Source organism: Trachurus japonicus, chromosome 7, assembly GCF_045865225.1.
Source record: "Trachurus japonicus isolate A0001 chromosome 7, Traja_1.0".
Classification (NCBI taxonomy): domain Eukaryota; kingdom Metazoa; phylum Chordata; class Actinopteri; order Carangiformes; family Carangidae; genus Trachurus; species Trachurus japonicus.
In genome coordinates this window covers 16,591,631-16,619,302 of record NC_140913.1, presented here as the reverse complement: position 1 = coordinate 16,619,302, position 27,672 = coordinate 16,591,631, and the positions used below count along the sequence as shown (strand labels likewise).

Genomic DNA, 27,672 nt, shown 5'->3' with positions numbered 1-27,672 from the left:
TGCCTTCATCCATGATTTATCACCTTCTGCTAGTCATGTAGCCTATTCTTTGATCACACAAATTTATAAGTGAGTGGATCTTGTTGGTGTTCTGTCTAACACATAAGGAGGCTTAATGAATCCTAACTTTGTGACAATACCGTAAACTGCACTGTCTATAGCTCTGGTTTTCAACTTGCAGCTTTTAGCCACTGTTAATTAGTAGTTTCACTTTAGTCCTCCTTTTTGGCCTTTTAACAGTATTTATCACCTATTTCACTACAAGCAAACAAGTTTGGTTTGTTTAAAGATGGTGTTAGCGCATAATGTATCCCATAAAGCTTGCTACACAGCTATTCCTTATCCCATCATTATTAGAGGTGAATGGTTCTCGTAGTCAATAAACCCTCTAATGTAATGTCAGGTCACAGAGCCAATATATGCAGCTCCAAAACCTGGAGTTTGCTGTCATTTTCCACACGCTACACATCTGTGCCCATTGTGACTCTTCTTCCTCATCAAGCTTTCCAGACTGGTGAACTTGTCACATATAATTCCCACTGCCCAGACTCAGCAAACCAATTGGCCCTACATATCTTTAATGCTTGGTTTGGCCGTGTTGATATTGATTTCTCATGTGTGACACTGTTTTATGGTGATGGCACTGAATGAAAAAGCATTAGATTATACGAGAAGCCCATTAAAGGGAGAGCTGCTGTGTGAGGCAGTGAGTTGGATGCAGTGGTGTAGCTCACACCAAACCTGCAGACAAACCAAGTTCTGTAGGTGCACAGACTGAAAGTGTGTTTCTTCCCTGTCTGTCTACATTGAAGGTGTAATCCACACTGACAATCTTTGTTGATATTGCCAAAAGCAATTTGTTCAACATATTTGCTTCCTAATAAATTTGGTAATGAAATACAAACAGGCACAGCGATGTTACAAATTACTGTTTGATTACCAGAATGCAATCTCTCGGGGAAGAACAAATCACTGATATACAGCAAATCAAATATGTAGTTACATCCAGTTTTGGGTTCAAGTAAATCAATTTTTGCTCCTGGATTAGTGAGGAAATGTACACGATGTCGCTCTGGAACATACAGTTTCATAATGTGATTAATAGCCCTACCAACAAACCAGCGAAACAGGGCTCACTCAAAGTAGGGTAATAATGTATAATCCCAAGGCTTTGACAGTCAGAGTTTGTGTCTACCCTTGATGGAGGGAGGACGTTTTTTTATTTGATGACTGAAATTTCCTGTTATTGAGCTGCTGTGCCGATCCTAGCCGTTATAGCCTGTTTGATTAAAGAGCCTTGACATTTGTTTCTTTTATAAAACCACATTCATCTTGGCTGTTTTACCAGAAATTAAGTGACTCTACCTTTTGCAGGCACTTCAACCTCTTGACAGGTTAGATTTAATACAGAATGGGTTTCTATGGACCAGTCAGTCAGTGCTGCTTTTTGAACTGGCATTTGATGCGTGATGGAAGAATATTCAGTTTTCCTCTGTTTAAAGAAAAAAAGAGAGTTTGCGGTGACTTCTCTGTCCTCTTCTGCTCCATCTCATTTTTCCTCTCTCTTTCATCCTCTCCCTCTCTCTCTATCTCTCTCTCTCTTCCCCCTCAGGGATTTCTGCGTAATAGAAATGTGCTTTTCATTCTCTTCTTCCTTCCCCCTTCAAATGTCAACTTCAGGTGTGTCTTTGCTGCTCATGCTGCTGTGTTTTCTGTATTCTCTTAATTAACATTCCTGTTTGTGCTGTTGTCACCTTCAGCTTGTTTTAGCTTTTCCTTTCCAGTCGTTTTTCTATGATTTGTTTAAAGGTGAGTCGGTGTGGGTGGACCGATGTATTTTTCTTCTCCTCCCAATCATCACAGACTCCAGTTTGTGTGTTGTATGTTGTCATCTCACAGAGCTTTGGTGTTTCCAAAGTGATGTGTTGTTCTCATCCATTGACTTTGTAATTGTGGAGAGATGCCATTACTTTAATCAACTGGGACCGTTTCTGTTGTATCGCTCTGTTCCCAAATAGTTCAGTATTCCTCACCCCATCACCACCACCCAAATGCAATTCATGGCAGCCACTGAGAAGCAGACAGGATTGTTCCAGGTCAGCCATGGAGCTTCAACCTCTACTCCTCTTTGCCTTTTATCCAGGAAATGGCAACTGGCTCGGCTTAGCCAGCTTGATTTCACCTCAGAGCCTCAGCTTTTAGTCACGCTCTGATAAGTGATTGATTGAAATGGCGGGGCAGTCACAACAAAAAGCTGAGCGCTAAACTCACAGACCCCAGATATCCTGGTTACCTGCTGATGCTTGGTCAGCAAAAAATCAATTTAGCAGTCAATCTGGGATTGGCGGTGGTGTGAATGTGTCTGTTATGGTTAAAAATAGGTAAGATACATGACTCAGAGGTTACTGTCTGCTTCTGCCCAATAGCCATCAGTCATCTGTCTTATATTTTGACACATTTCTACCACATTTGCAATCTTGCAATGTGAATTATATGATTTAATTATAATCATATAATCATAGATTTATAAAATAAGTATTTCCATCCTAACTTGGACTAACCTTTCCATGCTACATGGACCTTACAGTAATAATAAGTGATTTTTCTCGGTGTGATTCTAGGGATTTCTTGGTACAATCTCAAATATCTGAACGATTGAATTGACTGTCATTATATTTGGTGCCTTTGTGGAGAAGCATTAATCCGACTAATTTGATGAAAGTCAAATTAAGTATCCTGGAGAAATTTAAGCATCTACCTGTTAGAAAGATTTCAGGATTAAGTTTTATTTGTCGTCATGTTCTCTTGGCCTTTGTCTGCACTTGACCAAGTAGTGAAAACATAGAAAGTACTGTGGGAACTATCCGACACCCAGTGCAAAGTGCCCCTGCTAATATCAGGTACAACACACATACACTGTATTACACACAAGACACACACAGTGTTGTTAAAATGCATTTAAAGGCTAACTTTGAAACATTAGTCTGTAGGCACAGTACAATACAGTAACACACTTAATTGAGACAGCGACATGGTGAACATTATACCTGCTAACCATCTACATTTCGGCCTTGTCATTGTGAGCATGTTCACACACTAACACTAGCATTGAGCCCAAAATGCTGAGCACAGCCTCACAGCACTGCTGTGTGGATGTAGGCTCTTTGCCCTGTTTGTATATGAGCTTTCATTTTCAGCCCTATTTCCTTGTTCTAGTCACAGACCAAAATGTCTTTATTGTTCCACTTGTATCTCTTCAAACACCTCTTCAATCCCAAATTCAACAACAAGACTTAAAGAAGCAGCAAGATAAACTGAAGTCTTCCTGGCTTTGAAAGTTTAATTTCACTGTTGTCAAAAGTTTTATTTGGTAAAGGGAGTGCTCAGAGGTGTTTTTGCTGAAATTTCTCTCTGTTGCTCCTCAGCTCCTCGCTTTAGGATGGACAACTTTTGTAGTTTGTAACGAGTTGCTACTATCTGGAGGCTGTGTTGCCTTTTAGAGCTTATTGCCAGAGATAAATGAATCTCTTGGCTAGTGATATTAGAACTTGAGGTTTTGTTCCTATAACACACCACGTTTCTAGCTCATGTACAGCGTATCGAGCTTCTTTCATCATATCATCTGTCCCCAGACACCCTGGGTCTCTCTTTTTTCTTTTTCTTTTTTTTTTTTTGAAAAGGTGTCAGCTGGCACCAACATAATTAGAATCTACTCACAAGGCATCGGATTGACTTTCGACAGGCTGACTCAAGCTTTCATTTTAAGTCTTTAAATCTTCGCAAATGGAGTAATCTGTCATACACTTGTCTACACGATGAGATGGCGAGGCTAAGGAGCCTTACAAAGTCTATTTTGTCTGTAAATCTCCCTCACTTTTCATTTATGAATTCTACGTCGGAGCACTTACATCACAGCCAATGAGAAGTGCTTGTGTTATTGACAGAGTCGGTTGGGGAATCATTAGCTGGCACAGGATTGTGTCAGTGTATATCAGTGATTTAAGTGTTGTTATACACACTGTCATCCTTTTGGCAGTGCAACCGTGAAAGCAGTCTGCTGAGATTTTTCATTTGGCTTCCCTCATTTGATTTGCGCTAATTGCAGTTTTTGCATGGCTTTGGGGGGAAAGAGGCAAAAGGAGGAAAGAGGAGAAGCTATCATTCTCTAATTTGTACGGTAACCTGTCTGACATGAACATGCACAGGCTGGATGAGAACAGTCTATTCCTCTTTACAGAGGGAGGACAAAGAAGTAATAAGACACGTGTGAACAGGGAGGACAGGGAACAATGAATTGAAACAGAGTCCGAGGAGAGAGAAGAGAACAAAAGATGCAACTCTGATGGAGATATGAAGGAGAAGCTATTGAAGGTGTTACACACCTAGGCATGGTAACCCTTCAATTGCAGCAGTAATAGTGATGCAGGTTGTGCATTTTCTGGCCCAATAAACACAAGTGAGATTAGAAACAATTCAATAATTGATTAAAATTAGTTTATACATTTTATATTTATATTTTATATTTCAATAATAAATTACATTTTCAAGGAGTACTAAAATCTGTAGCTTCTCTAATGTCAAAATTCGCTACATGTTCCTTGTCTGACTCTTACATGATGAAAAACTTTTTCTTTTTTTTTTCCCGGACAATTTGAATTTGAAGGATGACAATATTTTCACAATTATTTCATGTTGATTCATAGAGAATTTTTTTTTTTCATCATGTGTTGGATTGATAATCAGTGTTGCTACCTGGAGTTTTGAAGAAGTCGATAACATGAAAAAAAAATAAAAATAATTTCTTTGAAAAGTAATTATCTTCGTATGACAACCGCACGGTTGAAATCCATCAAGTAGACATATCCATTACTGTAAGAGAAGCCACGGCACAGAGAGAGCTGAAGTCTGAGCATGTTGGGTTTTGAGGCAAGTTTAATTGTAGTAAATTTATGATTATGATTGTCAAAATAAGATATAATGCACACAGAGTCTGTGATGAATTGTGTCTCTGTGAAGCTCATAATTCTCAGTCCATGTTGACATTGGCACAGGTTTATTTATCCAACTCTGCAGTAATAATGTCTTGGGCTATATTAAACTGTGTTGTCATCAGAAACATCTTTTCAATCTAATTCAATACACCATAAATTATTACATCAACCTCTCCATGACACACAGAGAGGTTGATGTCATCTCATTAGAAAATTGGAATTAATGTAAGCATTACAAAGACTGTATTGACATCAGAGATGTTCTGTTTAATTAATTTGAGGATGTTCATATCGTTGGTGGGTAAAGGCAAAATGTTGATTATTAAAGATTAATCAGCGTCATTCCCTAAAGATCTCGGGTTGATGTCGGTGTAAGATTATCCTCAGGGAAAAACTTTCCCTGAAGTGCAGCATGAAGGCAGCACAATAGCTCCACTGACAAGGTATTAATTTTTTTTTTTTTTTTGTCTGAAGATGATGAGCTGTTGAAAGGGGAATCTGGGCTGCTCTGAATCACCTATTGAACTGGTATCAAAGCCCTTCATTAATCCACAGCTCTAAAGTAGAAGCTGCTGTCTTGCCTCTAAGGAATGGCACCTATTAAACATTGCCATTACTTCATTTAACAGTATGGGAAAGGGAGGACATTTATTTTCTGGGTAATAGTTTGCAGTGCGGTTCCAGTTCATTTATTTAAATAGCTGTTCAGCGCGAGCGTGTCTCGAATGACTTCACGGATTATATGGATGAGTTTATCTAGATTCAACTAAGCAACAATCAATGGACGGACGAAATGAAGCAACTGATCAAAATAAAATACAGCTGCCTGATCTCCATATGTTAGACCAACAATGTAAAACGAGGAAGAACGTAATACTATTTTCTAAGTACAATGAACTTGAACCCCATCAGAGGAGGCTCTATTTGTTTGTGGTAGGAAGTTTAGAAGGCCAGGGAATGGCAGCTTCTCCACTGGCCAGGTAAACTGACAGAAAACAAACAAACCTATACAGGAAACCCTGGACTGCCACAAAATGCTGACTTGTTGGATTACTATCCTTGAATTGAAGGAGAGCCTGGAGTGACAGAGAGCGATACTCCGGGGGGATCAGTGGAGAGACAGTCAGAGACACGGTGAAAGAGAGGGAAAGATCCAAAGAGGGAGAGAGGCAAAGTGACACAGTAATAGAGAGTACAACGGACCTAAAAAAGAGAGAGTTAGTGGGGCAGGCATGCCTCAGGGCTGGAAACCTACTGCAGAGGGATTAATGATGCTGGGTCAGACCCTGAGCTTGTTTACAAAGAGACACACAGCTGTTCTCACTATTGCCGTCTTCCTTCACCATGCTGGAGGGCACGACCAAAACTCTGCAACTACAGTACCCAACATGCAACTAGAGATTTGGACCTCAGAAGCAGAGGGGATATTTAATGAATGCAGTGACAGGTAGGAGAATATAGACAAGACAGATCTTGTTTTTCTTTTCTTTTCTTTTTTAGCTTCAAAATGTTGCGAAAGTTTATTCAGATTTCAGATAAGGTCTTTTTATGCATGAATTGAGAATGTGCATAAAAACAGGTGAATGAAAATTGTCCCCAGAGGTCAAAAATTGATATGTAGAAGGATGGAGAGGAGCAGAGAGGAGACTACAGGGGGAGGAGGGTCTCCTGTGGCTCTGTGTTAGGTACCGCAGGCTTATTCACTGGACATATTTAGGTTTAACAACTAGGACACACAGGTGTAGTGCCTGTAGTAACAGACCTGTGTTACTAAATGAAGGCCACAGAACTGGAGAACAGCAAGAGAGTGGCTTTGCCTCTTATGTAACCTTGACTGAGCCTGTCCCAGTCAGCATCTCCAGGTTGAGGTGGGGATAAACTCTCGTCTCTTAGTTAAAACGTGGACTACTTCAGTATACTACACATGACACCAGAGACGTCTTTATTCATAAAAAAGCGCTGGTGAATGCCAAATACACAGTGTGTGGCCGTCACTGCGTGGAGTAGCCCATGTAAGTGACACTGACCCCAATGGCAATAGCTCGCTGCAGTATCCATTACAAGAAGCTGTTTTTAACCGAGCAGGCCCCCTTAATTTAGCTGTTACTCTCGGTGACCTGTGACCAAACTGCTGGACTGGCTGCTCCACTGTGCTATTTTGAATATAGGACACTATCAAATCCACTCAGTCAGCTCTGTTGGGATTATGCCGTTAATTGTCCACGCATCTGACAGAATGTTCAAAACACGAAGATACGACGGTTTAAAGCGGCAAGCCTTCGTTTTGAGAAGGTAATTTAGTCTCAGGGACTTCGAGTGATTACTGTAACAACGTGGTGAGTGGCGATCAGCTGCACGGCCCACAGTGCACAGTCCACTCTCTCACATCTGCTGCTTCCCCCAGCAAACTGCTCAGTCTGGTCCAGCAGCTTCAACCAGCCCTTTACTCTACATTTGTTCACAGCTGAGGAAGTACTCACTCTACATGGATCGCAATGGAGAAAAAAAACAAAACAAACAAAGGTTTGGATGAGAAGCTCAGGGTAAAGAAGTTAAGATATATTGTAATAGTTGTGTATCTGGCAGCATTAACTCTTCAGAGATCAAAGGGTTCAAGACCAGAGCAGCTCCCAGTAAATCCAGATTTACAGGATTAATAGTTGGCACAATTTTAATGAAGCTAGAAAATGAACTGAAATCAACATATTTCAGTTGTGTTTACTCTCCAGTTTGAATTCTAATATCTCACTACCTACTCACTTAAAAACCCATAGCTTAGCCCTCAAGCAGAAAATAGCTAGTTTGACTCCTGACAAATCAAGACAGTCATTTACTGTGTCAGTCCCCCATTCTTTCCCTTCGTTTCCTGTCTATTATATATATGATATATATATGTATATATATATGTGTATATTTATATGTATATAGCATATGTATTGCTATGTATTGCTCTATTTACTTCAAGTTTCATGTTTATCCTCTGTTATGAAATGTGTCACCAGGAAGCACATTTTGTATTCCGTGGTTTGCAGGAGATTTCAGTGGTGGTTGTTGGTGAGAGAGCCATGAGCTTGTCTGTCAGTTATATATCAGCTGTGTGGTTCAAAAGTAGACGAACAATTGGCAGAGCGAGGTAGCGGCTTGACAAGGACAGTCATAGAATAGCATGGGGCCAAATTCGGCGATAGAGCCAGACAGGGTCAAAAACACCTGGCAGTGTCAAGGTTCAAAGAGCGCCAACCTCCGCCTGTCCGTCTCCCGCTGTTGTCGACAGTGTTTACTCAAAACAGCAGTTCTTGTTGGTGCAGGCAGACAGAAATGTCAACACCCAGTAACCACAGCACTTAGAAACTCCCTGCACTTCTTTGCCTAGCAACACATTGCAGTGACAGCTTACATCACAGGGCTCCCTGGCAGAGTCCTCTGCTACAAGCCTCTCAGCGGCTATCTGTAAATGGGAGAAGGCAAAGTGTGGAATATGAAAAAGTGACAGGAAATACTGAGGAGCCCTCCAGCTAGACTACAATTAGGCCCGTTTTGTGATATTGTTTTGTCAGTGGGAAACCAGACGTGAATTCTTGTAAGTGAAAGGTGGTTTTGTCTGAAGTTGTCGGGAAGGAGAAAAAAAAGTGAAAATCTTTTGTGTCTGAATATTCTTTGATGTGTGCATGTGCTTGTGTGTGTGATGGCTAGGCGTATATTTGCATAAGTGCGGTCAAAGTTGGTGATGTTGAAGTCAAACAGACTTGGGCTGAAGAGCTGTTTACTTATTCACCTGTGTGTGCTGGTGTGTGATATATGCCCCCCCACCACCCGTGTATTCAGTTGATAATCTCATTTCTTGATTCCCAGGCAACCGCCATGAATTGCATGGTCTTTTTTGTAAATGACATCTCTCATTGTTACTGTTTCACCATTGGTGACACATATCTTTAGAGACATGTATTTATTACTGGAATGAAGCTTTGTGTCATTTATTACTTTAGAGGGGCACCGGGAAGTCTAATTATCTCTCATGGATTAATAAAGACCCAGCACCTGCTTCTCATTATAAATTCAACTCCTATCACAGCACAGTGTACAAAAGGTTGAAAATATTCATTTGGTTGTGTAATGTATTGTCTCCTCAGTCCTTATCTGACTTTCCACACTTAGATTAGCCCTTTTTTCATTTTCTAAACAGATATGTTCTGGTTTAAATTGCAGAATTAGTTGATTTTACACCGTCTATTTTCCTCTCCCCTCCATATCCTTGACTCCCGGATGGCATGAATGATGAAAATTTTACTGTATTAGGTAAGGCAATTTAACTGTCATACTCACGCAGTTGTAGGCCCACTGAGACCCATGAATACCATCAAGCACGCTGTGTGCTCTTGTGGCTATTCAGTGCAGGGATTTCAAATACAATCTGCTATGGTATCTCTGTTACTATATAGGTCTATTACATATGGCATGTACATTATGAGTCAGTGTCGGTGCAGGAGAACACTGTTCATGTAGGTTAGTTACGGATGCTACAGTACTGATGTGCTTAATGTAAGTTTCATAACTCGTTTATTTCAAATCATTTTATTTGAGAAACTCTTGTAAACATGGGATTATATCAGCACCATGAGATTCCAATGAATGTATTGTATGAATGTGCACATGTATTGATGAATATGTTTTTTTTTATGTGTGTAGTTCTAATAATCTCTCAGCTCCTGACCAAAGTAAATGACGTTAAATGTCAAGTGTTTGCACTTTGATCAAACACACGTGACAACTCAAATCTACATTTGCCATTTATACTTGGGACGGCGTTGTCATATTCTAAATGCCGGCTTCTGAACAAATGGACCTGCGTTGTGGATTATGGCATGAATCACTGTTTGCCTTTCAAAAGCAGAGATGTGGAGAAGAAGCATGTTTGATTTGGGTTGAAAATGTCAGATATTTTTATCCGTCTGTGATTGCTTTATATTTGACAAAAGGGTCTGAGCCCTACAGCCACCGTCAGCTCCTTCAAAGATAAGTCAGAAGATAAGAGACAACTGTATCTTCTGCATATGAATCCCCTCTGGATGTCATTAGTTCCCTTTGTGCTGGAACAAAGATATAAGCACAGCGCAGTTTAAGGGTTGTATGGGGACGGCGGATGCTCCAGAGTTTAGGGTTAATGTCCAGCCTTGTTGTACATTCGTCTTGCTAGAAGGAAAGGTTTTACAGCCACTGAGTTTTCCACTCCGTTCTCTCATGGCACATTGACTAATGTGACCGCTCCAGTGCCAACCCCCAACCAGCATGTCTCTTAGGAGCTTGTTAGCCACAGACCTGCAGTGACCCAGACGCCCTCGACTTCTCCCTGAAAGCTGAAAAAGTACTGATTTTCTTTCTTTTCTTTTCTTTTTTCTGGCTGCTTTTTCTAGATGTTAGAAGTCAACTTGAGGTGTGATCTCATTTACCTCATGGTTGGTTTTTCACATTCAACAAATAAATAACGTGGCAATTGTGTAACACATTTATTTTGCTCATTTTGCCTTTAGTGACTGATAATAGTGTTTGAAATGTGCTTGAGATTCTTTTGAATAATAAGACCTCAGGATAGGGAGAGAATTTATTTATTCATGTTTCCATATAAACGTTGTGTGTGGATTGATCCATCATGCCCGAGAACACGGCTGAGGTTCAGATGGTTATTGGTGCTGACTGTTGCCCGCCCGGCCCACTGCCCCCCTGCTGAGTTTTCCACAGACCGGCACTCCCCATCACCCCATCACCCCCCACCCAGTTTCCTCCTTTCTCCATTAGTCAATCGATAAACCTCTAAGTCACACCTGAATGGTGGTGCTGCTGCTGCTGCTGAGTGCTTTGGTGGAGTGATGAGGAGGGTTAGTTAGGCTTTATAAACCCTAACAGCTGTCACCGCAACATCTGGAGATGCTCGGTGGTAATGGCCAAATTTTACAGAAGCTTTTAGGATCATTATTTGTGCATATGTGAAACTACTGTAATTCAGAGGAGAAAAAAACCGAATGAGGCAACCAAGTTTCTCATCGTTTAAACAGGACAGTTTTATATAGATAGTATATATTGTAGGTTATGAGATAAGCCTGCTCTTGTTCGTGTATTTATTCTCGGCCAGATAAAGTTGATGAGCCCTCTTGTTGTTTCACACACACACACACAGTCCCTCCCACCTCCACAAGCATCTGGGAGTTGTCCAGTGCTTCCTCAGCTGTCTGTAGTCGGCCGTTGAGCCACTCCACTGGAGCAGCGAGGGGTTAAGTGGCTTGTTGAACCCAACCTCAGCTGTAGCTGTTGATGGAGGGAGTGAAGGGACTTGGTCATTTTCCCCCACACACGTTTTCCAACTTGGTTTCGGTTGTGAACCCCCATCACTCAGCTGCCACAGTGTGAGCCCAGCAGATTCTTTTTTTATATATTTGTTGATATTTCATCTCATTGCATCGACTCTCACACCTGTACAAGGCCAAAATGACTTGTCACTGTAATTCAAGTTTGTTTGTTTGTTTTTCTCCTCATTTAAAAGTCTTAATTGGATTCGGACAATTAATGAGCGTGTTTTTTCAACCTTGCCTCCTCCTGCCACCAGTCAGACATACAATGTGTGGAGTGAATTACTGATCAAACAAAGTTCAGCTGGTGAATAAATATTTCCTGTATTTCTTTGATTATTCAAAATGTATTGAATACACATATGTTGATGTAGTGATGAAGTTCATGAATTAAGCAACATTATGTTCAATAGATGCAAAGTGGATGTTGCACATATACGTGGTCACATGCAGCATCTGGTTTGTCATGATTTACTGTTCGGTTTATATCAAATCAATTCCAGAGCGGAGTGGTTTGTTGTGTATCTCGCATCCGGCATCTCCGAGGAAATACCACAATCATCATTTGGTATTCATGATCCAGGATTTTCTCCAGTCAATGACTGAAGTGCTGACTTGTGAAAAGATTTCTCTCGACATGTAACATGCCTCAGAGCCCACTGAAGTTTATGTCTGACAGCTGGTTGCCCTTGAAGTGGGGCTAAGCGATGCTCTACTAGCAATTTGTTTTGCAGTCTGAGATATTGAATAAGTAGTGTTGCACTGGGCACCGTCATGCTTCATGGACCATTGGTAACCTGTTTGATTTGTTATATCTGCACAGCTTCTGCCCTCTCTAGAGGAGGAATGTGCTTCCTTCCTTCTGAGACCAATTTGATGCGCACCTTGACACAGAATCCATTGATGTACCCGAGTTAAATCTTTAAGCAGCCGACAATTTTTAACTGATTACAGCCAGACTCTGTCAGTGCTGTGCAGTGTGGCAATGCTGGAATTTGGCTGTGCTCTAAAAACCTGGACAGGTTGAGGTTTTTTTTCTATGTTTTTGCCATTGGTCACAGAACCAAGAGTTAAATTACCCCTCAAGAAGTCAAATCAAACAGTAGCCAAGGCCAGCTGATCTCATGTAGTCCTGCTCTGATTTTGTATTTATGTATTAAAATCACTATTGATTTTGTTCCCGAGGAAGTTTCTGAGCAGAGTACATTCAGACCTTTGATAACTTTCTACAGTACACATTGTGACACTTTTATCAAGTTTAGTCACACACTTCACAAACACATAGCAGCAGAGCACAGAGGTGCGTCTGTGTCTTGACGTTATAGTATCTCAGTATTCTGAGAGCAGAGGTGGAGATGAGGCAAACACCTGTTAATTACATTTTTAGGAGATAAGCAGACAATGGCATTTTTTATTCAACAGATAAGCACACAAACATACTGTATATTTAATGTTAGTAGCAGCCATATTCCACTTAGTCAGCCCCTCACTCATCACTCAGAAAAACACAAATACAGCATAAACACAGAAACATCACCTTGTTGCACAGCAACAATTTCCCTGGTAAACAGGCATTTAAGATAAACACTATGCACCAGGGATTATCATTCAGTACACACAGATACGTACATCTTATGTTACATGTTTACTGCTTTCTACCCACTCCGTCATTTTAATCATTTCTCTGTCAGTTTTGACTTTGTGAACACTTATGCCAACATTGCTCCTGTGCACTGTCACATACCTACTGTGCCTACTGTGACACATCAGCACAAAAGCACAGGCACATTCAGACATCATCACTGCAGACTCCTTTTGCCTTCAACAGCCTTAATTGGAAAGACAAATCAAGTCCATGAGCGTGTTGTTGTTGTTCTTTGTATTGACAAAACTCACACATCACCCTCAGCAAGGACGAATTCCCGCCTTCTTCTTATTTGTGCCATATGATGCCTGCATTACTCCTGCTGTAGGACATAAAGCACAGAGCTTTAAAGAAACTTAGAGCACATTCAGGAAGACGGTAAAGCGCTATACCAGCTCCAGGGACACTGCTCTGTGATGTCTGAGCTGTGACCTTTAAGGATCAACACAACACCAAAGTAGAGTGTGATGTAAGTGATAAGCTAAATATCTTTCTGCACTGCTGAAAAAATAACCCACCACACCAGAGCAAGAATACCTTCTATTGACTTAAACTGCAACTAGTATGAACAAATGTATAATTAGAATAAACAGATGTGCATAAATGTTGAAAAATTGCTGACATATTGTTTATTCCAGTTTAAAACTCCCCATTGTACAATAGCAGTTTAATGTCAAGCTGCACGCTTAGCTTGGACCAATCCAGACTCCCCACTTCGAAAGAAATTACACAGCAGGCGGCTTAATGTCTTCAATATGGCATCAAATCCCCTTGCCAAAGACTCAGCCACATCAGTGGGAAGAACAAGAAGACACTGCCAGCCCAGCTTTCCTGGGAGCGCTCCAGTTTTCACTGCCCTCTCCTGGTGTCCTTCACCTACAGTCCAGCCTAAAGAAAACATCTCAAATTAGATTAACAAACATTTGTAAAAGTCGAAATGATGTTTGATTTTAGTCATCAAGGATCATTATGTTAACACATCTTATATAGAACAAGTTTTGAAATGGATTTGTTGAATTTACGAACTGTACTTTTTTTCTTCTGTTGTTTTTGATGTCACCTGAAGAAACACAGTTCAAAATCTAATTTGCCTAAATCGCATCCAGTTTTTTTGTTTTTTTGCCTTTTATGTAATGCATGGTTCTTGAGAGCGCTGTTGTAAACTCATTGATTAGGCTGAGTTAATGGACAGTATGTTGAATTTTGAGCAGAAAAGCAGATGTGGTTGTCAGGAGCAACGGTGTCACGGCGAGCCAGAGAAGATTCTGCACTGGTACACACTTAACCACAAAGTGCATTACACATGGCAATAATGATGAGCATTGTGAATAAAAGGCAAACACATTACAGAAGCCATCAGCTTGCCAGCTTTTGTGTTTTTGACTTGTTCACTTATTGGTTTGGTGTTGTTATTGTGCTTCGATAACAGTCAACTGTCATCACTCCATATTGGCTTTTGATGCTTGCCTCATTTCCCAAAAACTGTCAGAGTGTTTAAACAGACTGACGCACAGTTTGTGTGAGTGCACGTGTGTTTGTCTGTGTGTCTGTGTGTTTGTGTGTCAAAGAAGCAGAGGAGGAAAAAGAAGCAGAATGTCTTCTGACAAGCCTCTGTGGTTCAACTGGCTCCAATTTTCCACATTTTGATATCTCACATTTTAAAAAGACAAATGCACAGAGTGAGCCAGAGGAGGAGGAGGACAGAAAAGAGAGATAAACTGAGAGAGGGGGCAAGAAAAGTGGATCAAGTCAAGAAAGGCTGAACGTGCAGAAGGTGAGAGAAGAGGCAGAGCAGAGGCAGAGAATGAGCTGAGATTTGGAGGTGGAAACAGGGATCCTTTGGAGAGGAGGACAGTGTGAGAGAAATGATCTGTAGTCTGCAGATGAAAGTGAGGAAACAGAGATGGGGACTTGCCAGGTGTTAGTCAGTTTCAGAGAGAAGAGAGAAAGTGGAACCAAGAGGTGTCTTAGATGATAGAAGAGCTGGGATGGGTTTGAAAGGGTGGCGGATTTTTGGCAAGAAAAGGAAACTTGTGTATTACGTGAGTGTGTCTATAGTTGTGTGTGTGTCCTGCCCATCTGCTGACTTGAGAGCTATTGTAGAGTGAAGATGTGTTTTAACTATTAGAAGTAATATTTCTTTGTATCAGCACATTAATATAGGTGTATGTGTGCATACACTGTAAATACTAATAAAACTTAGAGTCAGGTAAAAACAAGCTGAGAGGGAGTTCTCACCTTTCTTCTTATAGAAATACTTAACTTATTCATAATCATCTCTTCTTCTTTTTTTTTGCCATTATTGCCTTCAGTGTTGAGCTATTGTCAGTGAAACTCAAACGTTTCTCCCAGACTTTTCACATTAAAAGCCTCCCTGGGTTGTAGTGTAGGAATAATGCAATCTGAGCTACTTGTTGGGAAACAGCAGGAGTAATGAAGTTTGACTTTTATTGATGGTAGAATAACACAGAGAGAATAAAACCATAGTGAACACCCCAAATGAAAAATAATTAGTTTGTGATTAGCGCAACAAGATGACAAGAGCAAACCTTTTAAAATATTCTCATAAACCAGTATAGAAATGAAGACAACTTTAAAATGAAGGCCTGTGTTTCTGTGTAGTTTCAGTAAATGTTGTGAAAGTGCACTTGCACAGGCAAATAGATTTTTGAATTTTCCTGGATGCATTTCAGCTGTACCTATCCCTATCACTCTGCTGTTGATGATTAAGAATGAAACTGCACATTTATTTCGGCCATCTCTCCCTCTTAACCTCGCTCCTGCTTGGTCATTACACCCTGTATCTCTCCATTCCTCTAATTTTCTCCTCCTTCCCTTCTTTTCCTGTTTCTCACGCTCCCCTTGACACATCTGCTCTCATTTAATCTCCTTCCCTCGCTCACTTCCTTCTGTCTGTCTCCTGCCATTCACTGACGCACATAGCCTCAGAGTTGATTCCCCTTTTCCCTGCTGCCCTCCTTCATTTTCTGCGCTCTTCATCATCTTCATCATTCTCGTGATACGATAGGATCAATAATGACAGGCAGATGTGAAATTTGTATATGCATGTCTGCGCTTGGCTGTTTTCACGGCGCCATCAGCCCCGCAGCATCCTGAGGAGAAGCGGTAACACTGGGAGGTCTTGTTTCCATAGTTCTCATTGTTCAATAAAGTATTTTATCATAGAATACATAACAAATATTGATAGGATTTGAATTACCACGTATTATCAGTCTGGACCAATATTGCACTTTTCCCCTGAAATACACCTTCAACACCTTCCTTTTGAGGAAATAACTTTAGTTATTATTCTTGTCACCTAGTTCAGATTTTTTTTTTCTTTTATCCCATTTTTTTGATGATCAGTTTAGAAAAACAAAATTAAACGACAAGCTTAGATCAATTTGCATACAAATAAATGTCACTGCCTGCGATCACCGGAGTTGAAACATCTATTACTGACAGTTTATAACAGGAGATCATCTGCAGCTTTCGAATACCCAGAACCAGAACAATGTCACTACCTTGTACTGTAAGTGGTACAGGTCAAAGTCTAGATTTACCTGAAACTCATCATTGAGCGTTTTTGTACCTTAGGATTTCTATTATCCTTCACAAAATCATTGATGAGAAGGGAAACAATCAACCATATCCATGGTGAGTTGTTCTGTATTTCTCAAACAAAATATCTTATCAACACAGCATATGCTTGGTGGAGGATTTTTACATTTTTCAGTTTTTTATGTTGCCTAATGGCTATTCTCATGGTATCCAAAGGAAATAATTACTGTTGGACTATCCTTTATTTTCACTCTGTTATGACAATTGATTTCACCTTTTTGTCTGTTTTCAGTTGTGTTGTATTAACGGCTGAAGAAACCCTGACATATTTTCACTGATGTTTCATTGATGTTAATGTACTCTGTCTAAAGAGAGAAATCCAAATCAAATGTGAACAAAATAACAAAGATGATCAAGACAACAGGCTCAGTTTGGTCAGAAATATATCTTGTATTCAACAAATTGTCATTTGTCACAATTTTTTGAACTTGGCAAACACCTTCCATCTAATCTGGGTTTGATAGTGCACAATAGATCATAACAATGTTGAGTAATTACTTTGTCCTTCTGTCTCCCAGTGTTGGAGACCCAACTAGAAACCCATTAAAGTGGCAAAAGTAGCATATTAAATTTTCACAACAAACACTTTCATAGTGATTTTCTGATGAAATCTTGTGAAATTCTTGCAGATGACCGTGTAATACAGTATTACACTCAACAGCGCCGAAAGAAAAGCAGCAAACAATGCACATAACTTTATTGTTTAATGTGCCTTTCAATTACAAAATGAAAGAACAACAACTTCCCAAGGTGCTATGCAAAATGTGATACTTGAATAATTTTGTGCTGCCTTTAATTGCTGTTAAAATCTGCTCATAAAACACGTTCAATGAAGATAGTGTTTATTGAATTGATTCAGAACAAATTGAGGGGAGCTGAAGAGGATTTATTTTCAATTTCACCTTCTAGGTTTCTGCATAATTGCATCTGGGATAATTATTCAAATATCTTCATACTCATTCTCAAGGCAAATTTCAAATTAGTTTTTTAAGTATCCCGAGATTCCCTGTTTTCTATTATAACACAGCTGGTAAAAGTAATGTGGTGTAATGCCAAGTCCCAGGGTGTATTTTGCTAATATTGTAAGAGTCTGTTTTATCAGAATATCATTAATGCACTGTTACGGTTACAGAAATTAATGTTGTAGATTTAAAGGAATTGTTTTTGTTGTTGTTGAAATATGCTTGATGTTGCAGACAGATGGTACTAAGGATGATATTTATCCTCATTCAACTCAGCAAGACAGTGCATGTCTCAAAATGTCAGTTTTCTAATTGAAGAGTTAACTTTCCTCTCTTTAACTGTTCTGCAATTATGTTTGATCTATGAGTGACAATTATTACCATGACAACTTTACACCATCTTACCACACACTGGAGTGGATACATGCCATCAATACATAAGATCTGGCAGGGCAATTAAGAGCAGCTGTCTATGCAGTTAGAATTATACCCACTTTTAATTTTAATTTTAACTTTTGCATTATCTCTGTATATGTAATATAAACATCTTCAAAGCTACAGCAGGCTGTTGGAGAGTATCAGTCAAGACAAGAACATAGTGGAGGTAGTTGTGTTATCATTATGCTGCATGTTGTCAGAGGACACAAATTTCATCACCATTCAGCTTCCTGGCACAAGCTGTCACCCACCTCTCTGTCTCCCGCAGTTCCAAACAAGGACAAAGTTACGAAGTGGCCGTGCTCGGGCCGTTTTAAAGCTGTAGTGCTTGGTGGACACCTGTCTCTGCTCTGTCATGGAGCAGATTTTTTTTTCTTTCTTTTTTAATTTATACACAGTGGAGATGTGTCCATTCCTCTGATGGACACTGTGAAAATGAAATTCACATGCTAACAAAAGACCCACTTCTCGGTTTAGTCTCTCGGGCAGCAGCAGCTCATTTTCTCCAAAGTCCTTACACCAACTAATAACATCCGTAGCCTACACGTTTCCTTTGAATGGCCCGCCTAGTACATTCAGCAGCCTTTCATTATTGTATGAATTGACAACGAGTCGTCTTGAGAACAGCGAATGGTTAACGTGGGCGGCTGAACGCCAAGCACCGGCTCCCTACAATCACACCCTTGGTCCATTAGTTACATTTATCTGCAGGATATTTATAGAGCATCTTGGGGTCTTGGAGCAGGTGATGCGGGCGGTGGGGCGATGGGGGGGTAGCAGGTTGTCCTGGCTGCTGGTGATTAATGCATGAATACATAAGCTTTATCACGAGTCCGGCAGCTTCGGGACCAGGGAATGTCACCGCAATTAAAGACCGGTGGCAGTCGTAAGAAAAGAGTGGCAGCGCCTATCTACAGATTGCAGACCGAGTTGGGGAACATGGGCAGCTTGGTGAAGGTTCCAGCACCGGCGTCTATTCATTCCTTAATCACCTCCGCTACCCATTAGGGTCTTCTTTTGTTCCAGTCGTCTCCTTTTCCTGCACTGTGCCAGCAGATAAAATATGGCAGGCTCAGAAGAGAGAAGAGCTTGGGGAACCCCATTAAACGGTGACAGAGAAAGGATAGAAAATGAGGAGGGAGAAAGGAGAGGTGACGTCGGTAGTGGTGGAGTCAGTCAGCTAAGGAAGAAGAGAGGACTCAAGGGAGCGGGGAGGTGACAGCCATGTGAGAAACAGAGAGAGAGAGAGAACTGTCCAACCATGACGACTAGTAATTCCTCTCGATCTTCCCTTCAGGACTGAGGAACACTCGACCAGAAGAGCATTACAGTACGGGGGAACTTTTATATCATAACCGTATATAGAGTCTAGCTCATTAAAACTGTGACTGCTTCAATTACCTCTACAATAATCTCCACAAACCTGTGAACTTGAACTCTCTGTGAGTGTAGAGTGCCATGTTCTAGTCTAGTAACAGGATGTAAATTGCTGGCTTTACTCAATCACTCCTTAATACAGCACAGGAGTCCTCTTTCTGCTCTGTGAGGGTACCAAGGTCTTCCAGGAGATGATTATTATGTCTGGTTAATGTATTTTATGGAGAGTAAAGTCATCCTGAGTGCTTGGTCTTGTCAGTGTATTTCAAAGAGAAAAAGAGAAGAAGAACATTTTTCACATGTTTGTGTCGACAGATGAGAACCATAACAGCTAATTGGCTATGATATAATGGCTACACTAATGATCATTAGTGTTCAGGGGCCAATTGCAGAGAAATACTGTGTGACATATAAACTGCTGTGAGTTCATCCTTGAGAGGTGGACACTGGAGTCCACATGGCAATACTTTAAAAACCTGTGTTCAAGGCAGCTACAGCTGATTATAATAATGATACGAGATGGGAAGAAGAAACATGAAATGAGCACACAGAGTAACAGCAATAATAACTACAATCAAAGTAAAGCAGAGTGTTGCTGAATATTTCCCTCGGCTTTACGGATTATCTTTTGACCGACTGTGAAATGTTTGGATCCCCACAAGCAAGTCTCTGAGTTCTTTTTAAAAATGCACAATGAAGTCTGGAGTTTTGAACTAAATCTTCCTCCAGACTCAGAGAGGTAAAGGAGACTTCAGCTGCCTCTGTTTTGGGGGGGATAGTTTATTTTGGGAGACGCATCCCTTCCCTGACAAGAATTTTGTGTTTCATCCCTGCAGAGCAGAGGAACAACAGGGGGCTCTTGATGGCAAGGGCAGAGTGCTCCATGTAAGTTTGACTGCAACAATATAAAGGTTAGCGTGAGTTTCGCAGTCAGGTAGGGTCACTGACAACTCAGTGTGTTAACCATGTGCCCATACACACTGACCAGCAGGCTTCAGATCACAGCAGCTCACAACTCTTTTGTTATTCAGTCATTACTTAACCCTCCTGTTATGTTCATTTCTCAGGAACATCAATGATGATCTGGTGTATGTTTAATTATCCAAAAAAGTCAGAAACCAAAATCTCATTACTAACTCAATTACTAACAATTCCATTAATATTTAGTGCAATGGTGTTCCTTACCCCTCCCAAAACTTTTTAAATGTATATTGAAAATACCTATATTGTTTTTTTTAGATTTTAAAACCTTTAAAATGGGTCAATTTGACCTGCAACATAACATGAGGTTACATGTGATCATCTTTGAAACATTTTATTTTAGAAATGGTTTGCTTCTAACAAATAGTAGTGAAATTGTATATTAGCAATATAATATATAGCAAAAACATTCCCAGACCCCAGCACTATGTCAACATCTCAGTATCAAACAGCCCTGAGATTGAACATACATTTATGTAAAATGCAGAGAAAAAAAAAAACAGGAAATCTGCACGTTTGAGTAAATATGGTCAAAAAATGTTTGTATTTCCTGTCACTTTAGTTCCATAAATTGTCCATTACATTAATAATCTCTCTCTAATCTAGAGATGTTCTCTGAGTTTAATGGTCACCTACAATACTGTGCCTGACATACAGAAAGAAGAGACTGAGTGAAATGAATAGTTGGTTTATGTCTGAAGACGTTACTGGAGTGTCACCATAGATACTGTACCTATAGAACAGGTTTTGATTTGTAGTTCAGTCAGATTTCACCCTTTGATCACTGCACCACAGCACCAGGCAGATGTAATGTACCCGCTTGCTTTGATTATATTCTCCACAGTGTTTATATTCATCCATTTACATTGTGATTGTGCAGTTGCCATATTTCTTGTTTGTTTCAACCACTGTGATGAAGAGAGCCGGATGTGGATGCAGTGGACAAGGCTTTGTTACTGTAGATGTGTGTCACAAGAAAGGAAAATGAGAATTTCTTAGTGCGAGCCACTGGATAAAAACACTCCCCCACTCCCCACGTTACAGCTGAGCGACCCTAACCATATTCCAACTGTTCTACACACCACCTACACACAGCAATCAGCTGACCGCAGTGTGTTGCAATCAAGGTTGTAACTGTGGCCAGCAAATTAAATCTAGTATTAGTTTTAATGCTACAAATGTGAAGTTACTACATTAATGGAAGAAAATACCACCTTGACATTTGCAGAGGTATGGGCAATTAGTCCATCCATCTAATGGTCATTCAGTGATATCATCATACATTGACACAACTGTACATGTATCTACAGTGGATCAGCAAGATGTCTGAGTCTCTAGAAGCTATTTCTGTTTTCTGTTCTCTTCTCACTTCTCTATAGAGGCACCTTGCCCAATCACACGATGTGTGTATACTGTCACACCTGTGTGGATGTGCTCTTTTTGCAATAATAGCTTTTGTGCCAATATAAAGGTAAAAGGTGGGTGTACTGTACATTCAGAGGAACCATGTACATCATCCCTGTATCTCCACATTATACTTAACTGCAGTTTGATGGACACAAAGCCTCCATGCACAGCCTCCCCCTGACTGCACCCACTGCCAAGACTCGTGTGCTTTTAAATCATACAAATGAAAACTAGTGACACTCTTTTCTGTCAGACACTCTCCTATCATATATCGTCATGGTGTTGCACTCGGCTGATGATGCTGGCATCATCCCAGTGTCTGTAGGCTCCAGAAATGAGCTCCAATAGGTCCTGCTGACAGTTTGTTGTAACCACATTTCTTTCAGTGCTCCCTGTTTGGCGAGGATACAGCGATTTGGGTAATTGCATCATTACAAAGCCACAGGATGTACAGCAGTTGTTTTAGTCGCTTGACCGAGTCATTATTTATTTCACCACAGCACATTTATCTTCTCCCTCCGTTGTGTGCTTGGCTGGTTAAACCATTAATTATTGATAAAGTGAATCGGAGAAGTTTGATTGTTACAGAAATGGAAGCGTGACAAGGTGCCATATGTTCTCATCAGCATTTTATGCTGCAGTACAGTTTATTGCTTTATCATGAAAAGTTATATGTTGTGATGTGATTATTACAACTCACGTCTTCACTTCTCTGTTGTCTATATTTACATTTCCACAGAGAAAAAAACAAATGCGAGTTAATGTGAGGGAACCGTGAGAACAGAGCTAGTACAAGTGATGTGAATGTCTAATTATTTTCCACAAGTCTGTTGTTTTCTTTTTATTTAAAAGAGAAAGATAACTGAGCTGAAATGTGATTTAATTTCCAGTAAATATATTATTTTTTAAAAAGGTCAATGATGCATTTCTAAACTTTACTCCTCTTCTCTCTTTGAATTGAATTACCGTATGTAAATTATAGACTTTCATTTGATCCCAAGCCAAGAATGACATATCCTCCTTATCTCTGTGTAGAGTTTTAGAAAGCTTCACTCTCACTCACAGTGTAGCGTTGCAGGTAGCGGAGAAACAGTGGTTATGGTTTTGATTGTTTAACCCCTCTGTCTGTCCATCTGTCTGTCTGTAGTGTTTGTTTAACTGTAGAGAGCTGAGATAAAGTCTACAAGATCAATATGAGGCGCGTGAAAATAATAGAAATAGTAATTGTTTTGTAAAGGACACTGATTCAGAGACACAAACAGAACCCCACAACAGAAAATATAGTCACCTCCTAGATAATTTCATCTGGATAAAAAATGTTACACATTGCCCACATGCGGAGCTGAAGCAATGATAAGAACAGCAGTCTGATTCTCTCTCCTTACTTCTACCAAGGAGCAAAAATCATCAAAATGTCTGCAGCCCACCAAGTGACAAAGGTTTCTTGCTTCCTCATGTATTTTAAACCTGCATGACTCTGTAAGAGTTCAGTACAAGAACAAGCTGCTAGGTAGATAACCACCTATCTCCTTTATAAGTATGACAGTAATTATGCACTGTGTATATTGTGTTGTGTTATGTATGTTATGATGAGACCCTGTAAGACAAAAACATGCAACAGTCTGGTAACAGCACTCTCAGCCAACATACCAACATCCAGTGATGATTGTTCATTAATTACTGAGTCAGTTGCATTATGTATACATCACATCCATCGACAAGCTGACAAGTTGCACCAAAATATGTGTCAGACTTCATTTGTTTGAAGTGTATAATATATGTGCGTTTTTGAAGCAACAGTGTGACTCTAGAATTTTTATGAGGAAGTGTTTAATATTTATTTGCTGCAGAAACAAAGACAAAATACATGAAGCTAAATTTAAAAGTTTCTTTGTGAACGCAATGCACTTCAACAATAAATCTCTTTCATTTTGAAGGCTTTTTACCTAATGCGTTAGTTTCAACAAAACTTTATTACTTATACAGTAAACACATTTCCCAGTCAAGCCTGGGTTCATTCTGCAGCACATTTCTCGGCTTTTCCTCTCTATCATCATCAAGCCTCCGTCATGGTTTACTTCTTACTTCTTACTTTGCTTTTTTTTCTGTCATACACTTCGCTTTTCCTTTTTAAATGTTGGTGAGGGCCTGACAGGGGCATGATGCAAGGAAGATAAAGCATTCTCATCAGGTCGCTGAGCAGCAGTAGCTTAAAGCTACCAGATAAGTATGCACTGTGGATTTTTACATTATTCAAAAAAACTGATAACTGTGTGCCTGCCTGGTGCCAAAGGGTGGACCATGGGCATGTTTGAAAAATTATATATTTGCAAGGTGTTGGGTTGCAAAATGATATGCAGTTGAGAAGAAGGAGAAGAAAAAAAAGCCTGCCTCCTTAAGTGGGGACAGGGAGGCAGGTTGTTATCTGTAGCTTTATATCATAAGTCCATCTCCACAAGTGTGATGACTAATCCCACCATAATGACAGTACCACCCCTCAACCTCGAGCTCTTCACCCAGACCCATCTGTGTGCAATTACCACAAATAATTCAACCAGGAACAGTGTCATAATAGGTGGGTGGTGGACGGATGCAGAAAGAATAGGAGGAGGAGGAAGAGAAGATCAGAGAGGAGCAGAGGTTGAAAAGCGAAGAGGAAGAAATGTGGCAGAGTTTTAAATGCCGCAAGATGTTTTAAAGTTATCTGTCAAACTAAAACTGTTATACAGTAGGCGCTCATTACATCTGGAATAAACTCTTCATGTATCTGTGTGCAGCAGTGGGAGAACCACAGGAGAGGACTGCAACATGTTAAGGTGACAAAGTCATTTTAGCAAACACTTCTACAGTATGTGAGGTGACTGGGAGCAGTGCATTCAGTATGCATTCAGTACATGGCACTGATGGGAACCAAAAACTATATTAGAAAGCACTGAACCTCACCAGAAATCAAATCAGACTTTAGTCATAAAAATGCTAATATTTGTGTGCAGCAGTCTCTCAAAGCAGTGGCTGTGTTTGTGTGCTCGCGTCGCGTGTGTTTACGTTTGTATGCCTTTCGCCACAGCCATGCATTCACACACTCCCCAGAGACGGTGGCTGTGTTGATGAATGGTAAATGGTAAAAGTTCATTACGTGCTAAGAGGGATCATATGGAGTTGATTGGTGTGAAGGGCTGCATTAATCATTGTGTTAGAATACAGACTGCACAGAGACAGTCAGGAGACTGTCTGTATTCTGCACATATAGTTTATAATCTGCAATATATTTTTGGGTGATTGATTTCATTGTTGTACAGCTATGTTTCTCAGCTGTCCTTCAGCAGACATAATCCATGCACAGGAATACAAGTCAAGGTATTAGTAATCAATGAGAGCTGTATTTACCAGCGAGAAAATTCCTTTCCGTGCATTCTCACGTGATCTTGCTACACATGCGTGAGCTCAAATCTCATTCCCACGGATGCTGATGGGTCCCTGTGTCTTTTTGTTATGCATATAAATCCCCCTCATATTTTAGCCGTTAACAGTGTTTGTTATTTGTTCTTCTCCCAGATCCCTCTCCCCATCCGAGGCAGAAGCCGCCAGCCCCTGACCTCAGCTACAAGACTGAAATCAGCAGCCTCATGGACTTCAACTCTCCAGATGCCTCCCTGGACAAAGGTAAGAACCAGAACTGTTTGATTTAAAAGGGAGGCTTTGTGCCTCTGTGCCATCAGGATAGACATTGAATTGGATGTTGTATTAAGAGGGGCTTCATATGCATCTAAGAATGTATGCACACATACACATTTGTCCCTGAGTAAATCCAAGAGACCATGAGCCTCAGATATAGCGCTCTTACCATGGGTACACCAGCTCTCCATTAAGGGGCTGAGAGCAAGAGCAGACAACAGCAGAACATGTGCTGTCTTCGGTTCTTCTTCCATTTCAGCATTTGCCGCTTGCACCTGTCCCTGGAACAATGAGCATCCATTACATGTTATTCTAGCTGGTTGCTCCTGGCTGCTAATGAACTCGGTGAATCCAGCTTCTCAGTTAATCAAACCGTAACAAAGGCTGCATCTCAATGTGGTCCGTGCACGTCAGTACTGACCCAGGAATACAGCAATAATTGACCATCTCTTGTTTATGCGCAGTTTGTATTCTGGCAGCTTGGCCTTGTTCTGCATACCTGAGCAGCAGGACAGAAATTCTGACTGCAGAGGGTCCAGCAATACAGTGAGTCAACAATCGTCCTGACTCAAAATATACTAAATATGAATTTAAATATATGAATTGTATCTGTATTGGTGGGGAAGAGAGGAAAAACACTGGTGCATTAACGCATGACTGTTTTCATCATACGATCTACAAACCACAAGGTATCTGAATTCACCATTTCTTTATTATAATCATGTATAATTTTTGCCAACATTACTTTTTTGTTCTAGTAAAGATTTGTTTTTGCTCCAATGGCCATGTCACATAGTTTTGCAGAGAGTGTCAGGTTTTTGGAGGACTGCAGACCCCATCATGTCCAGGTGTGAAAGTGGTTGTAGCTCATTGACAAGTGTGGAATTATATCACTAACTACCAACGCCCTAATCAGAAGTTAGCACGCTGGCAGAAAGCAGCTACTGTAATAAACCCTTTAAGCATTCCCCGTCTCTTCTCTGACTGGGTGGTCCAGTGGGTGTCATGGTGATGTCATCAGCTCTCCAGACAAACACACTTACAGAAAGTTTATCTCCAGTCTGTGCATGTTCCAACTCTTTCATGTCAAAAGCTTCTTTCAGTGGCTCGGAGTCTTGTAGAGAGGATCAAAGTAGTCGACAATGGCACCAGTAGAGAAGCGTCAGTTGGACTGTGGATCCTGTAAAGCTGCCAGCTTCAGTATGGATCTCTAGTGTCACCCAGACGGCCCCCAGGGGCCTTTTTCTCATTAGAGCGTCTGCTCAAGGGTCTGTTTGGCTGCCAGGTCTCTCCTCTCTCCTATTTGTGTCTGTCAATGTTTAGATGACACTCAGACACATGTAGACACTGTTGAAGTAAAGTACTTTTCAGTTTACCTTGTGTTTTACTTACTTACTTATTTTGTACTTTTAATTATTAAAGTTTTATATTTAGGAATTTATTATTTAGAAATCTTTCAGATAATTTAATTTCTTTTGAAGTTGTATTGTTTATTTATGTGATTCTTACATTTCTAAAAGTAAAGAGACCCCAGGAGCAAATTTTTTTGAGTCCTTAGAGCAGCAGCCTGGTACAGTACATTGCTGCATGTCTCCCCCTCTCCCCTCTCCCCTCTCTCTCATGCCTTTCTTGTCTCTCTGTGTTGTCACAGTCAATAAAACAGGACTTTGACATGGACAGAAGGTTGCCCATTTCCCATTTGAAACAGATAGTCATTGTTTCTTTTATCCCTAAATCAAACCTAACAGAGATCGTCGAAAACTTAATTATAGGTTTCATTTTTCCAAGTCATGACCTATACCTAAACCAAGTTGTTTTTGTGCGTCAGCCCAACCAAACCGTGACTGCTCCACAATCGTAACCACATGTTGATTATTGTAACAGTAACCACAGTTTCGAAGGTGTTCCTACTGGTCATATCAGAGGGTAAGGGGAGATGATACAGATTTTTTAGGTTGGTTGACTTGAAAGCACAAACTGACAGAACCTCTTCCACCACTGCTTCTTTGCAAATCTAGTTCATAATGTCAAAGTCGTGCTGAAGATTTAATGATAGTTTTGTATATGTGAGTCATTTAAAAGTCAGGACAGCAGACTTTACACTTCATCAGGTTAGTTATATGAAAAGACTTGTGCACATCTTTTCAATTAACACTTTTCAATGAGGAGATCCACGCCCCCTCTCTGTCAGCATGAACCAGCCAGTGCATTTGGCCTTTACTCATTTCCTGGTT

At 40.4% G+C, this 27,672-nt stretch overlaps 2 protein-coding genes across 10 annotated transcripts in view; one reads left to right on the top strand and one right to left on the bottom strand.

The window, feature by feature from the left end:
* The window catches only part of LOC146984468 (chymotrypsin-C-like), a 246,211-nt gene that overhangs the window by 149,297 nt on the left and 69,242 nt on the right, over positions 1–27,672 (bottom strand). The gene's annotated exons all lie outside the window — the stretch shown is intronic.
* The window catches only part of kazna (kazrin, periplakin interacting protein a), a 181,297-nt gene that overhangs the window by 101,891 nt on the left and 51,734 nt on the right, over positions 1–27,672 (top strand). For all 9 annotated transcript variants that reach the window (XM_085781577.1, XM_085781574.1, XM_085781578.1 and 6 more), the window contains one exon: positions 25,319–25,426. In XM_085781577.1, the coding sequence (XP_085637703.1) occupies positions 25,319–25,426 (108 nt within the window). The remainder of the gene's footprint in view (positions 1–25,318; positions 25,427–27,672) is intronic.